This window comes from Bufo bufo, chromosome 5 (genome assembly GCF_905171765.1).
Source record: "Bufo bufo chromosome 5, aBufBuf1.1, whole genome shotgun sequence".
NCBI lineage: Eukaryota > Metazoa > Chordata > Amphibia > Anura > Bufonidae > Bufo > Bufo bufo.
Window position 1 is genome coordinate 549,605,546 of NC_053393.1, and position 17,320 is coordinate 549,622,865.

The 17,320-nt window shown below is 43.4% G+C and overlaps 1 protein-coding gene across 1 annotated transcript in view; it reads left to right on the forward strand.

The window, feature by feature from the left end:
- Positions 1-17,320, forward strand: part of LOC121000802 (unconventional myosin-Ig-like) — a 251,040-nt gene that overhangs the window by 61,997 nt on the left and 171,723 nt on the right. The window contains exons 10-13 of the mRNA XM_040431450.1: positions 4,077-4,191; positions 5,170-5,340; positions 7,656-7,726; positions 8,203-8,277. Of these exons, the coding sequence (XP_040287384.1) occupies positions 4,077-4,191; positions 5,170-5,340; positions 7,656-7,726; positions 8,203-8,277 (432 nt within the window). The remainder of the gene's footprint in view (positions 1-4,076; positions 4,192-5,169; positions 5,341-7,655; positions 7,727-8,202; positions 8,278-17,320) is intronic.

Consider the following 17,320-nt stretch of genomic DNA (forward strand, 5'->3'; position numbering starts at 1 on the left):
GTAGGTTACATGGTAATATGATTATAATACTGCTCATATGTACAAGAATATAACTACTATAATACTGCCTCCTATGTACAAGAATATAACTACTATAATACTGCTCCTATGTACAGGAATATAACTACTATAATACTGCCTCCTATGTACAAGAATATAACTACTATAATACTGCTCCTATGTATAAGAATATAACTACTATAATACTGCTCCTATGTACAAGAATATAACTACTATAATACTGCTCCTATGTACAGGAATATAACTGCTATAATACTGCTCCTATGTACAAGAATATAACTACTATAATACTACCTCCTATGTACAAGAATATAACTACTATAATACTGCTCCTATGTACAAGAATATAACTTCTATAATACTGCCTCCTATGTACAAGAATATAACTACTATAATACTGCCTCCTATGTACAAGAATATAACTTCTATAATACTGCCTCCTATGTACAAGAATATAACTACTATAATACTGCCTCCTATGTACAAGAATATAACTACTATAATACTGCCTCCTATGTACAAGAATATAACTACTATAATACTGCTCCTATGTACAAGCATATAACTACTATAATACTGCCTATGTACAAGAATATAACTACTATAATACTGCTCCTGTGTACAAGAATATAACTACTATAATACTGCCCCTGTGTACAAGAATATAACTACTATAATACTGCTCCTATGTACAAGAATATAACTACTATAATACTGCTCCTATGTACAAGAATATAACTACTATAATACTGCCTCCTATGTACAAGAATATAACTACTATAATACTGCTCCTATGTACAAGAATATAACTACTATAATACTGCCTCCTATGTACAAGAATATAACTACTATAATACTGCTCCTATGTATAAGAATATAACTTCTATAATACTGCCTCCTATGTACAAGAAAATAACTACTATAATACTGCTCCTATGTACAGGAATATAACTACTATAATACTGCCTCCTATGTACAAGAATATAACTACTATAATACTGCTCCTATGTACAAGAATACAACTACTATAATACTGCTCCTATGTACAAGAATATAACTACTATAATACTGCTCCTATGTACAAGAATATAACTACTATAATACTGCTCCTATGTACAAGAATATAACTACTATAATACTGCTCCTATGTACAAGAATATAACTACTATAATACTGCCTCCTATGTACAAGAATATAACTACTATAATACTGCCTCCTATGTACAAGAATATAACTACTATAATACTGCTCCTATGTATAAGAATATAACTTCTATAATACTGCCTCCTATGTACAAGAAAATAACTACTATAATACTGCTCCTATGTACAGGAATATAACTACTATAATACTGCCTCCTATGTACAAGAATATAACTACTATAATACTGCTCCTATGTACAAGAATATAACTACTATAATACTGCTCCTATGTACAAGAATATAACTACTATAATACTGCTCCTATGTACAAGAATATAACTACTATAATACTGCTCCTATGTACAAGAATATAACTACTATAATACTGCTCCTATGTACAAGAATATAACTACTATAATACTGCTCCTATGTATAAGAATATAACTGCTATAATACTGCTCCTATGTACAAGAATATAACTACTATAATACTGCTCCTATGTACAAGAATATAACTTCTATAATACTGCCTCCTATGTACAATAATATAACTACTATAATACTGCTCCTATGTACAAGAATATAACTACTATAATACTGCCTCCTATGTACAAGAATATAACTACTATAATACTGCCTCCTATGTACAAGAATATAACTACTATAATACTGCTCCTATGTACAAGAATATAACTACTATAATACTGCCTCCTATGTACAAGAATATAACTACTATAATACTGCTCCTATGTACAAGAATATAACTACTATAATACTGCCTCCTAGCTGTGACGTGTGTTAGAGGTTCTCCTGATGTCTGGAGAAAGCCCAGGGAGGGGACACCCTGGGTGGGAAGTTCCCCAAGCAAGGCCCAGGCTTCCAGGCCTTCACTGGGAGAGAACACCCAGACCCTTTCAATTGTGGATGCAAATCCAAAAGTGAACCCTGTGGGAAGAAAAGCTCAGGATAGAAGTGTTTCCAGCTCCAGAAAGACAAAAATGATCAAATGGAAATGAGAAAAGCAATGAAAAATAGAAAAACAGTAACTGCTTCTAAGGAAAGTGAGGTGAGACAGTCTGCCATGCAAGATCTACAGAATCCAGGGAAACCAAGTGGATCTGAAAAGGAATGTTTTGTTGGAAACACAAAAAGTACAAAGAACATCCAGCATGGAGGACAGAGCTCGCCCCATGCAGCAGGTGTGCAGCTCACAGACAGCGCAGGACCTTCCTGGAGAGACGGACATTGCAGGAGAACCTGCAGCAGTGTGATGTGGTGTCCAACATGGCGTGCTCAGGCCGCACAAGATCTCAGGCTGTTGGTGGGAGCATCAAGCATGTTGAGAAGCCTCTGGAGATAGCTGCAGCAAAGTCTCCAGGAGTTTCCAGGATTATCACAGGTACATCATGGATTGGGGAAGCTGAAGGACTCTGAATTCAAACAGCCTCAGACTTTGCCCAAGACCACCGGTGAAGGAGATGGAGCGTGCACCTGAGCTGCAGATGGCGGAGAAGATACCAGGGCTGGTAAGGAGAATGGGGGAGCTGAACCACCATAAGGAAATGCTGAAAATGCAGATAGACTGTATAAGCTAAAGACTGCAAATGCGGGGAGTAAGACCTTGTATGATGGCAGGCTGCACTCACTGGGCGTAGAGCTGGCTGGGGTGGTGAGGGAAATGGACTGTGTCCTGGAGAAGATGGGGCCCCTGGCAGAGTCCTATAAGAACCAGGAACGGTTTGCCACATATAGACATAGCACTGTACTTGATTCCAGATCCTCTGACATTTCCCCAGTTGAGCCCCGGCAGATGACACGGCCTGTACCGCAGGCCGCAAGCTTCTCCTTCCAGGAGGGAGATACACGCAGAGGGAAGCAAGCACAACAACAGGGCCCTGCACCACAAGTTCCAGCAGGCACCATACAGCCTGTATCACAAGTCCCAGCAGGCACCTGTCACCGCCAGTTCTGTGAGAAGGTCTGGCAGACGTTCTTCTCTACCTCTTGTATGATCTTTTTTTTTTTTTTTTTTCACTTTCTCATCTCCTTTCCTTCCTCCAGGTGTCACTTATTTCGACTAATCGTCTTCCTTTATATTCCCTCCCATACTGCCTCACTTTGCGGTTTATACTACTTCCTGGATGAGGTGTTCACTGCTGGAGGCTGCTTCTGTGTTACTATGTACAAGAATATAACTACTATAATACTGCTACTATGTACAAGAATATAACTACTATAATACTGCCTCCTATGTACAAGAATATAACTACTATAATACTGCTCCTATGTACAAGAATATAACTACTATAATACTGCTCCTATGTACAAGAATATAACTACTATAATACTGCTCCTATGTACAAGAATATAACTACTATAATACTGCTCCTATGTACAAGAATATAACTACTATAATACTGCTCCTATGTACAAGAATATAACTACTATAATACTGCTCCTATGTACAAGAATATAACTACTATAATACTGCCTCCTATGTACAAGAATATAACTACTATAATACTGCTCCTATGTACAAGAATATAACTACTATAATACTGCCTCCTATGTACAAGAATATAACTACTATAATACTGCTCCTATGTACAAGAATATAACTACTATAATACTGCTCCTATGTACAAGAATATAACTACTATAATACTGCTCCTATGTACAAGAATATAACTACTATAATACTGCTCCTATGTACAAGAATATAACTACTATAATACTGCTCCTATGTACAAGAATATAACTACTATAATACTGCCTCCTATGTACAAGAATATAACTACTATAATACTGCTCCTATGTACAAGAATATAACTACTATAATACTGCCTCCTATGTACAAGAATATAACTACTATAATACTGCTCCTATAGATAATACTCTGCTTGTGTCTCCGCAGTTTCGAGCAGTTCTGTATAAATTACTGTAATGAGAAGCTGCAGCAGTTGTTCATTGAGTTGATCCTGCGGCAGGAGCAGGATGAGTACCAGAGAGAAGGCATCGAGTGGCAGCACGTAAGATCTATGTTTCCTGTGTTTTGGCTCCTACATCTGATATTTCACATTGCTCCCTCTAGTGGTGACTGTATAATCTGTATGTAGTGAGCTCCCTCTAGTGGTGACTGTATAATCTGTATGTAGGGAGCTCCCTCTAGTGGTGGCTGTATATTCTGTATGTAGTGAGCTCCCTCTAGTGGTGGCTGTATATTCTGTATGTAGTGAGCTCCCTCTAGTGGTGGCTGTATAATCTGTATGTAGTGAGCTCCCTCTAGTGGTGGCTGTATAATCTGTATGTAGTGAGCTCCCTCTAGTGGTGGCTGTATAATCTGTATGTAGTGAGCTCCCTCTAGTGGTGGCTGTATAATCTGTATGTAGTGAGCTCCCTCTAGTGGTGGCTGTATAATCTGTATGTAGTGAGCTCCCTCTAATGGTGGCTGTATAATCTGTATGTAGTGAGCTCCCCCTAGTGGTGGCTGTATAATCTGTATGTAGTGAGCTCCCTCTAGTACTGGCTGTATAATCTGTATGTAGTGAGCTCCCTCTAGTAGTGACTGTATAATCTGTATGTAGTGAACTCCCTCTAGTGGTTGCTGTATACTCTGTATGTAGTGAGCTCCCTCTAGTGGTGGCTGTATACTCTGTATGTAGTGAGCTCCCTCTAGTGGTGACTGTATAATCTGTATGTAGTGAGCTCCCTCTAGTGGTGGCTGTATATTATGTATGTAGTGAGCTCCCTCTAGTGGTGGCCGTGTAGTTTGTGTGCATTAAACTCTCCCTAGTGGTGACTACATGAAAAATGTCCTTTTCTAAAGGGAAACTCACTAAATGCAGATTATTTCTGTGGGGTATTATACTGGCAGTGATGTTTATGGGGGAGGGGGGCATCTAATGTTTATTGGAGCCATCTGATGGATGCATGTATGGGGCAGGGCCTGTATTAGGGCAGCGTTTATATTTTATACTGTTATCTGATGTTTCTCTGCTCTCGGGCAGGTTGAATATTTCAATAATCAGATCATTGTGGATCTGGTGGAGCAGTCACATAAAGGGATCATCTCCATCTTGGATGAGGCTTGTCTTACGGTTGGAGGCATCACAGACACCATCTTCCTGGAGTCCATGAACAGCAAACTCTGTAGACACCCCCATTACTCCAGCAGGAAGGTGAGTCCACAGGTGGACCCTCATTTCATGCTCCAGGGTGGAGATAGTATCTTCAGATTTGCCAATGTCTGAGAAGAGGCATTAGGGAGATTCTGAAACCTTCTGACTGTATGCCCCAAACATAGGATTTGTTATATACAGTGGATATGAACCCTACATTACACCCCCAAAATGAATACAGACCCCCTAAAACATGAAGATCACACATTTGACCCCTGAATGTAAAACCTATCCGACCTAAACAAACACTGGCCACACACCAGACCCCCAAAATAAATACAGACCCCAGATCAGACCCCCAAAATAAATACAGACCCCAGATCAGACCCCTGAAGCGTGGAGATAACAACTTCCATCGATGGGGAGGCGGGAGGCTGCAACCAACAGCTGGCGGCAGCGCTGAGCTCCTCCCCTTGGGTCACATGTGACATCACCCCAGACCCCAGATCAGACCTCTAAAATAAATAAAGACCCCAGACCAAAGCCCTGAAATAAAGACCCCAGCTCAAACCTCCGACATAAATACAGACCCCCAGGTCAGCCCCCTAAAAAAAAATATAAAGACCCCCTAAATAAATATAGAACCCAGATCAGGCGCCCAAAATAAAGACCCTAGAACTGACCCCAAATTATATATAGAACACAGAACAGACCCCAAAATAAATGTACGCCCCCGATAAGAGTTCTGGCTGCTGTACTGGCAATTTTCCCCTTTTGAAAGGTACAAGTAACCCCGATGCTGTAAAGATGAGGTCGAGAAGTTCAGACCCGAGGTCTGATTTCAGGTGGAACATTATTAACCCTTTCAGGCCCGGAGGTGTTTTTTTTTTTTTTTTTTTGCGTTTTCGTTTTGCGCTCCTTGCCTTTCCAGAGCCATAACTTTTTTATTTGTCTGTTCACATAGCCACACGAGGGCTTGTTTTTTTGCGGCAGAAGTTGTACTTTCCAACGCCACCATTTAATATTTCATATGATGTAGTGGGAATCGGGAAAAAAATTCCAAATGGGGTGAAATTGCAAAAAAGAAAGCAATTCCACCACAGTTGTACGAGTTTTTTTATTTACGAAGTTTGATGTGCAATAAAACTGACAGGTTACTTTTATTCTACGAATCCGGCGATACCTTATATGTATAGTTTTTTTTGCGTTTTGATAGTGATAAAAAAATTAAAAAGTGCGAAAAAATTAGTTTTATTTTTTTGTCGCCATATTTTGACCCTATAACTTTTTTGTATGTATGGGGGCTCATTTTTTTGCGGGGTGATCTGAAATTTTCATTGATAGCCTTCTGGGGTGTATATGACTTTTTGATCACTTTTTTTATTAATTTTTTTGTAGAAAATGAAGCGACCAAAAACGGCGAATCGGCCATTTGGACGCTTTTTTCCGTTTGCCGTATGGGGACTATATTTTTATATTTTTAAACTATGGGCATTTTCTCACATCGCGACACCCATGATGTGTATTTTTTAAATTTTTTAGTTATTTTATTTTTATTTTGGGAAAAGGGGGGTGATTAGAATTTTTATGTTTTTTTTAAATCATTTTTTAAACTTTTTTTTTTTTTTTTACACTTTTTTATAGTTCCCATAGGGAACTATAACAATCAATCATCTGATTGCTATTATCATAGACTCCAATGCACTAGCAGTGGGGTCTATGATGATTTCACTACTTTCCTATGGAGGCCTATTACAGGCAAGGGCTCCATAGGAAATACTATGCATTCACAAAGACAGGGGCTGCTGCACACAAGCTCAGATGCCGTGGTCAGGCGTGAAGGGGTTAAAGGGGTTGCCACACAAAAAATATTCTACAGTTTTCAAACCAGCCCCTGGACCTGAATACTTTTGCAATTGCATGTAATTAAAAATTTAGCATAGCCACTGAGTTATTCAATAAAATGTATCTAGATAGCGCCACCTGCTGTTTGTTTGTTTTTCTTATTTCTTTGTCCGGCTCACTGAGAAGGCCGCACATGCTCAGTTTCATCCTTTAACTGCCCCCTGAGCTGTGATAGGGAGAGCTGAGACACGCCCCCTGAGCTGTGATAGGGAGAGCATGGACACGCCCCCTGAGCTGTGATAGGGAGAGCATGGACACGCCTCCTGAGCTGTGATAGGGAGAGCATGGAGCAGAGAGGACACGCCCCTTGAGCTGTCAGCTCGATATGACTGTGGAGATCTCTGGATCCATGGGAGGTGCAGGGCTGGTTCTAGCTTTGTTAGAAGATCGTCATGTGCTGTACGATCTCTGATTTTCATTTTTTTATATTCATTGGATAATACCTTTTAAATCTGTTGTTTTTTTTTCAGCTTTCCCCGACGGATAAGTCGATGGCGTTTAACCGAGACTTCCGGATAAAGCACTATGCTGGGGATGTGACGTGAGTACCCGCTCTCTCTACCACCCTCGCCATCACCAGTTACCTACTGTACACTGATCAGATCTAAGGCGGCTGGCGCTGTGGATTTCTGTCTTTTTGCAGCAGTGTTTTACTTGCAGATTTTGACTTTTTTCTCCCCCAATCTCGCCCCCTTTTTTTTTTTTTTTTTTTTAAATGGGTGAAATTTGCACTAAAATTCCACAGAAACTATTCATATGCTGAAGATTTCATAATCCACATGACCGGTCAATTTCTGCACAGAAAAAGAACGCAAAGTGTACGTGAGGGATTTTCCAACCACTTTCACTTTGCCGTTGCTGTATTACGCTGCTGTTTTTCTGCATGAAAATCTGTGTGGAAAAACTGCGCACAATCTGCAACGCGTGCAGTTGGCCTAAGGCCGATGATGATGATAATAATACTCACTTCTTATAATGACTCGTTTGTCACATGACTGATATTCTTTATGGCTCCAGGTACTCAGTGGAGGGATTCCTGGACAAGAACAAGGACACGCTGTTCCAGGATTTCAAGCGTTTAATGTATAACAGGTGAGACCTATGACAACTCCTCCTGTCACACGTTCACACTTTGCCTCATGCACACGACTCTCTGCATTTTGCCTTTATGGCAGAAGAGACTTTGTTCTTCTGATACAGAGCGCCAAATCCCCTGCATAGGTATATATAGGGTTGTTGCGATACCAAAATTTTGATTCTATTTCGATACCATAAAAAAATATTGATACTCGATACCATTTGATACCACGCAAAAAAAATAAAACACCAAAAAAGCCGCGTGCATTCCGCATTTAAAAAAAATGGCGAATCGCGCAGTTTTTATTTGATTTTTTTTTCCTGTTCCTGCGTTAACCACATAGGAGTTTTTTTTTTTAATATTTTAATACTTTGGACTTTTTGGACGTGGCGATATGTGATATGTTTATTTATTGTTTATATATTTTATATGTAAAATTGGGAAAGGGGGTGATTTATACTTAGGGCTCTTTCACACTTGCGTTGTCCGGATCCGTCGTGTACTCCATTTGCCGGAATTACACACCGGATCCGGAAAAACGTGAGTGAACTGAAAGCATTTGAAGACGGATCCGTCTTCAAAATGCATTCAGTGTTACTATGGCAGCCAGGACGCTATTAAAGTCCTCGTTGCCATAGTAGTAGTGGGGAGCGGGGGAGCGGTATACTTACAGTCCGTGCGGCTCCCCGGGCGCTCCAGAATGACGTCAGAGCGCCCCATGCGCATGGATGACGTGATCCATGCGACACGTCATCCATGCGCGTGGGGCGCCCTGACGTCACTCTGAAGCGCCCGGGGAGCCGCACGGACGGTAAGTATACTGCTCCCCCGCTCCCCACTACACTTTACCATGGCTGCCAGGACTTTAGCGTCCCGGCAGCCATGGTAACCATTCAGAAAAAGCTAAACGTCGGATCCGGTAATGCGCCGAAACGCTTAAGGCCGGATCCGGATCAATGCCTTTTTCAATGGGCATTAATTCCGGATCCGGCCTTGCGGCAAGTGTTCAGGATTTTTGACCGGAGCAAAAAGCGCAGCATGCTGCGGTATTTTCTCCAGTCAAAAAACGTTCCGGTCCGGAACTGAAGACGTCCTGATGCATCCTGAACGGATTTCTCTCCATTCAGAATGCATTAGGATAATCCTGATCAGGATTCTTCCGGCATAGAGCCCCGACGACGGAACTCTATGCCGGAAGAAAAGAATGCAAGTGTGAAAGAGCCCTTACTGGTAATATTTTGGTGGGTTTTTTTAAACTTTTTTTTTTTAAACTTTTTATTTAATAACTATTTCCCCCCTTAGGGGCTAGAACCTGGGATCTTTTTTCATCCCTTGTCCTATTCACCCTGATAGATCTCTATGATGGTGACTAGGACCTCACACTGTCCCTGCTGCCCTGGGCATAGTGCACACAGCAGCAGGGAGCTGACCATGGACGGCTTCAGTAGCGTCCTGGCTGCCATGGTAACCGATCGGAGCCGCAGGATTACACTGCTGGGGCTCTGATCAGAAGCTGCCACCAATGAGAAGGGGAGGGCACCCTGTGGCCACTGCCACCAATGATTTTAATACTGGGGAGGGGGAGGGCGGGCACACTGAGCCACCAATGATAATTAACCTTTTAATACAGGAGGGTGTCGGCAGCAGATCAGCAGCAGTTAACCCCTCAGGTGCCGCACCTGAGGGGTTAACTGCCGCTGATCGCAGCTCCCTGTCAGAGGCAGGGTGCCGGCTATGTGATTCTCCTCTCGACACCCGCCTCCTGTATTATGTGTTAAAGAGGACCTTTCATGGGTCCAAACATTGTAAACTAACTATCAGGACATGTAGAGCGGCACCCAGGGATCTCACTGAACTTACTATTATTCCTGGGCGCCGCTCCGTTTGCCCGTTGTGACCCCTGGTACATTCTCCTGCTCTGTATGCTAATTGCTAGCATCGGAGCAATGGGGAGGAGGCTGCCCTTTTTCTCCCTGGGCGGTCCTTCTCCCTGGCAGTAGCGCTGTTCAATCGCAGCGCAGAACGTCACAGCCAGGGAGAAGGCGAGGTTTTTTTTCTCCCTGGCTGTGATGCTCTATGCTTTGATTGGACAGCTCACAGCCAGGGAGAAGGAACGCCCAGGGAGAAAAAAGGGCAGTCTCCTCCCCATTGCTCCGATGCTAGCAATTAGCATAAAGAGCTAGAGAATATACCAGGGGCCACAGCGGGCGAACGGAGCGGCGCCCAGGAATAATAGTAAGTTCAGTGAGATCCCTGGGCGCCGCTCTACATGTCCTGATAGTTTACAATGTTTGGACCCATGAAAGGTCCTCTACTATCATTGGTGGCGCAGTGCGCCCGCCCCTCCTCCTCCCGTCTCTCTTCTGATTGGCAGCAGCAGCGGCGGCACAGGGGGGAGAGAGAGAGTGACTCCTTCTCCCCTGTGCTGTTGAGGGAACATGAGGGCGCTGACAGACACCACTAGGAGGAGTTCAGGAGCTTACTGCATGCAGATATTTACAGCCACCACTAGAGGGAGCATAGAAGCTTGCTGAATACAGATATATACAGCCACCACTAGAGGGAGCTCAGGAGATTACTACATACAGATATATACAGCCACCACTAGAGGGAGCTCAGGAGATTACTACATACAGATATATATACAGCCACCACTAGAGGGAGCTCAGGAGATTACTACATACAGATATATACAGCCACCACTAGAGGGAGCTCAGGAGATTACTACATACAGATATATACAGCCACCACTAGAGGGAGCTCAGGAGATTACTACATACAGATATATACAACCACCACTAGAGGGAGCTCAGGAGATTACTGCACACAGATATATACAGCCACCACTAGAGGGAGCTCAGGAGATTACTACATATAGCTATATACAACCACCACTAGAGGGGGCTCAAAAGATTACTACATACAGATATATACAGCCACCACTAGAGGTGGCTCAGGAGATTACTACATACAGATATATACAGTCACCACTAGAGGGAGCTCAGGAGATTACTGCATACAGTTATATACAGCCACCACTAGAGGAAGCTCAGGAGATTACTACACACAGATATATACAGCCACCTCTAGAGGGAGCTCAGGAGATTACTACATACAGATATATACAGCCACCACTAGAGGGAGCTCAGGAGATTACTGCATACAGTTATATACAGCCACCACTAGAGGGAGCCCAGGAGATTACTACATACAGATATATACAGCCACCACTAGAGGGAGCTCAGGAGATTACTGCATACAGATATATACAGCCACCACTAGAGGGAGCTCAGGAGATTACTACATACAGATATATACAGCAACCACTAGAGGGAGCTCAGGAGATTACTGCATACAGATATATACAGCCACCACTAGAGGGAGCTGAGGAGATTACTACATACAGATATATACAGTGACCACTAGAGGGAGCTCAGGAGATTACTACATACAGATATATACAGCCACCACTAGAGGGAGCTCAGGAGATTACTACATACAGATATATACAGCCACCACTAGAGGGAGCTCAGGAAATTACTACATACAGATATATACAGCCAGCACTAGAGGGAGCTCAGGGGATTACTACATATAGATATATACAGCCACCACTAGAGGGAGCTTTGGAGATTACTACATACAGATATATACAGCCACCACTAGAGGGAGCTTTGGAGATTACTACATACAGATATATACAGCCACCACTAGAGGGAGCTCAGGAGATTACTGGGTACATATATATACATTCACCACTAGAGGGAGCTTTGGAGATTACTACATACAGATATATATACAGCCACCACTAGAGGGAGCTAATGAGATTACTGCATACAGATACAGTCCTGATCAAAATAAGACCACTTGAAAAATTGCTAAAAAAATCATATTTTACATTGTTGGATCTTAAGTAGAGCTACAACATGCAACAAGAAGAAATGACAGTGAGACAAAAAAAATTTAATTGAAAATAACGAATAAACTGAAACAGGCTGTTTTTCAGCTGATCAAAATTTTAGGACCACATGCCTTTAAAAGGCCAAATCTGTGCAAAGATGTGGATTCATTGTCATTTTCTGTCAGGTAGTCACACGTTGTGATGGCAAAGGCAAAAAAACTCTCCCTTTTTGAACGTGGTCGGGTTGTTGAACTGTATAAGCAGGGTCTCTCACAGCGCGCCATCGCTGCTGAGGTGGGACGCAGTAAGACAGTCATTTGGAATTTCTTAAATGATCCTGAGGGTTATGGAACAAAAAAAGTCAAGTGGAAGACCCAAAAAAAGGATCCAATTGGCTGTCCTTCAAGACACTGGACGATCCTCGACCCAAATTAAGGCCCTTACTGGTGCTAACTGCAGCCCCATAACCATCAGACGGCATCTGAGACTTAAAAAACGTCTTCAAAGACCTCGTCTCCTTGAACGCCACAGAACTGCTCGTTTGGACTTTGCAAGAGAGCACCAAACATGGGACATTCAAAGGTGGAAGAAAGTTTTATTCTCTGATGAGAAAAAATTTAACCTTGATGGTCCTGATGGTTTCCAACGTTACTGGCATGACGAGCAGATCCCACCGGAGATGTTTTCTACGCGCCACAGTGGAGGGGGCACCATAATGGTCTGGGGGGCTTTTTCCTTTCAGTGGAGCAATGGAGCTTCAGGAAGTGCAGGAGCGTCAAACGGCCGCTGGCTATGTCCAGATGTTGCAGAGAGCATTCCTCATGGCTGAGGGCCCTCGTCTGTGTGGTAACGACTGGGGTTTCAACAGGACAACGCTACAGTACACAATGCCCGCAGGACAAGGGACTTCTTCCAGGAGAATAGCATCACTCTTTTGGCCCATCCTGTTCCCCTGATCTAAATCCAATTGAGAACCTTTGGGGATGGATGGCAAGGGAAGTTTACAAAAATGGACAAAAGTCCCAGACAGTAGATGGCCTTCGTGCGGCCGTCTTCACCACTTGGCAAAATGTTCCCACTCACCTCACGGAAACGCTTGCATCAAGCATGCCGAAACAATAACGGCGGAGCTACTCATTACTGAGCTCATGTTTGGAAGTTGGATTTCTGTTTTGGGGTGGTTTATTTTTTTTTATTTTTTGGAGGTGTGGCGCTAAACTTTTGATCAGCTGAAAAACAGCCTGTTTCAGTTTATTCGTTGTTTTCATTAAATTGAATGCTCAAAAAATGTTTTGTCTCACTCCCATTTCTTCTTGTTGCATGTTGAAGCTCTACTTGGAACCTTGTTAAGATCCAGCCATGCTAAATAGGATTTTTTGCCATTTTTCAAGTGGTCTTAAACTTTTGATCAGGACTGTATATACAGTCACCACTAGAGGGAGCTCAGGAGATTACTACATACAGATATATACAGTCACCACTAGAGGGAGCTCAGGAGATTACTACATACAGATATATACAGCCACCACTAGAGGGAGCTCAGGAGATTACTGCATACAGTTATATACAGCCACCACTAGAGGGAGCTCAGGAGATTACTATATACAGCCACCACTAGCAGGAGCTCAGGAGATTACTACATACAGATATATACAGCCACCACTAGAGGGAGCTCAGGAGAATACTACATACAGTTATATACAGCCACCACTAGGGGGAGCTCAGCAGATTACTGCATACAGATATATACAGTTACTACTAGGGGGAGCTCAGGAGATTACTGCATACAGATATATACAGCCACCACTAGAGGGAGCTCAGGAGAATACTATATGCAGATATATACAGCCACCACTAGAGGGAGCTCAGGAGAATACTACATACAGTTATATACAGCCACCACTAGGGGGAGCTCAGCAGATTACTGCATACAGATATATACAGTTACTACTAGGGGGAGCTCAGGAGATTACTACATACAGATATATACAGCCACCACTAGAGGGAGCTCAGGAGAATACTATATACAGCCACCAATAGAGGGAGCTCAGGAGAATACTATATACAGATATATACAGCCACCACTAGAGGGAGCTCAGGAGATTACTACATACAGATATATACAGCCACCACTTGAGGGAGCTCAGGAGATTATTACATACAGATATATACAGCCACCACTAGAGGGAGCTCAGGAAATTACCACATACAGATATATACAGCCACCACTAGAGGGAGCTCAGGAGATTATTACATACAGATATATACAGCCACCACTAGAGGGAGCTCAGGAGATTTTTACATACAGATATATACAGCCACCACTAGAGGGAGCTCAGGAGATTATTACATACAGATATATACAGCCACCACTAGAGGGAGCTCAGGAGAATACTACATACAGATATATACAGCCACCACTAGAGGGAGCTCAGGAGATTATTACATACAGATATATACAGCCACCACTAGAGGGAGCTCAGGAGATTATTACATACAGATATATACAGCCACCACTAGAGGGAGCTCAGGAGAATACTATATACAGATATATACAGCCACCACTAGAGGGGCTTAGTGCATGTTATTTAAATTATCAGATAATCGCCAGGGGATTTGGAGCTTTGTATCAGAAAAACAAAGCCCTGGCTGCTATAAGGATTGCTATATATATATGCTTGAGCCGAAACGTCGCTTTTGCCACCATATGGGTGAATAAAAACTAACTTCTCTGAAGAAACGCTTGGAGTGCAGTCCGATTTCTGTTTTCTATAAGTGGGTAAGCACCTTTTGCCGTACTTGGACATTGCACCCGTCCATTTTTCCATACTCTTTTAGGGTGGTGCTGCCAGTGTTTTTTTTTCCTATATATATATATATATATATATATATATATATATATATATATATTTATATATATATATATATAAAATACAAAAAAAGGGGCCACAGCAGCACAAGACCAGTGCAGGTGGGTGCAGGTAATCCTCACAGCCGCAGGCTCACACGGCTATCGTAAGTATAGCATCAAAGGATGAGGCAGCACTCCAAATACAGTGAAAGAAATGGTGGATCTTTATTTCCCTTGCAACGTTTCAACCGCTCAATGCGGTCTTTCTCAAGCATGCTTGAGAAAGACCGCATTGAGCGGTTGAAACGTTGCAAGGGGAATAAAGATCCACCATTTCTTTCACTATATTTGGAGTGCTGCCTCATCCTTTGATGCTATATATATATATATATATATATATATATATATATATAGCATTCACTTAGCAGTATTTTTAGTCGTGTCATCCTTTTTCTTAAGAATCTCTTGATTTGCCGCTGTATATCTATAAGACGCATCCCCTCCCCCATGCCTTGATCCAAAACACCTGAGCTCACTGCTATATACAGATGTCTCGGCTATTTTTGGATCGGCCCAGTTATTCCCCTCCATCCACAGCCCCTTTAAATTACATCCTTCGCTTGGCTCCTGCTCCTGATGCCTGTTGATCCTGGCTTCATTTGTGGATGCCACTTCTGTCCTGCCTCTGACCCCTGACCTCTGACAATCACATCATGATTGCTGGTAATGACCCCTGACTGCATTCCTGACTACACTGAATCATTTTTCCTGACACCAGTAGGTACCTATTCAGGGATCATGACCTGGAAGGTATGTACCTTCTTGTGGAGGATGGAGAACAGGAGGATTTCTCACACAATACATCCCACAAGACACGAGCCCCAAACTGTAAGTGAAAGTTGCCAAGGCACGGTCCTCAGCTCAGGACTCCTATGCCTGAATACCACTGCATGCTTCAGGACTCCTCTGCCGGATGACTACTCTATGGTCCAGGACTCCTCTGCCGGATGACTAGTCTATGGTCCAGGACTCCTCTGCCGGATGACTACTCTATGGTCCAGTACTCCTCTGCCGGATGACTACTCTATGGTCCAGGACTCTTCTGACGGATGACTAGTCTATGGTCCAGGACTCCTCTGCCGGATGACTACTCTATGATACAGGACTCCTCTGCCAGATGAATTCTCCCTGCTCCAGGACTCCTCTGCCAGATGACTACTCTATGGTCCAGGACTCCTCTGCCGGATGACTACTCTATGATACAGGACTCCTCTGCCAGATGAGTTTTCCATGCTTCAGGACTCCTCTGCCGGATGACTACTCTATGGTCCAGGACTCCTCTGCCGGATGACTACTCTATGGTCCAGGACTCCTCTGCCAGATGAATACTCCCTGCTCCAGGACTCCTCTGCCAGATGACTACTCTATGGTCCAGGACTCCTCTGCCGGATGACTACTCCCTGCTCCAGGACTCTGCTGCCGGATGACTAGTCTATGGTCCAGGACTCCTCTGCCGGATGACTACTCTATGATACAGGACTCCTCTGCCAGATGAATTCTCCCTGCTCCAGGACTCCTCTGCCAGATGACTACTCTATGGTCCAGGACTCCTCTGCCGGATGACTACTCTATGATACAGGACTCCTCTGCCAGATGAGTTTTCCATGCTTCAGGACTCCTCTGCCGGATGACTACTCTATGGTCCAGGACTCCTCTGCCGGATGACTACTCTATGGTCCAGGACTCCTCTGCCGGATGACTACTCTATGATCCAGGACTCCTCTGCCAGATGAATACTCCCTGCTCCAGGACTCCTCTGCCGGATGACTACTCCCTGCTCCAGGACTCTGCTGCTAGATGACTACTCTATGCTCCAGGAGTCCTCTGCCTAATGACTACATCATTGACTCCACATCCAGCACTCCTCTGCCTGATGAGTTTTCCATGCTCCAGGACTCCTCTGCCGGATGACTACTCTCTGCTCCAGGACTCCTCTGACTGATGAGTTCTCCTTGCTCCAGGACTGCTCTGCCGGGTGACTACTCCCTGCTCAAGGACTCCTCTGCCGGATGACTACTCTGTGCTCCAGGACTCCTCTGCCTGATGAGTTCTCCTTGCTCAAGGACTCCTCTGCTGGGTGACTACTCTGTGCTCCAGGAGTCCTCTGCCTAATGACTGCATCATAGACTACACATCCAGCACTCCTCTGCTTGATGAGTTCTCCATGCTCCAGGACACCTCTTCTGGATGACTACTCCATGCTGCAGGACTCCTCTGCCGGATGACTACTCCATGCTGCAGGACT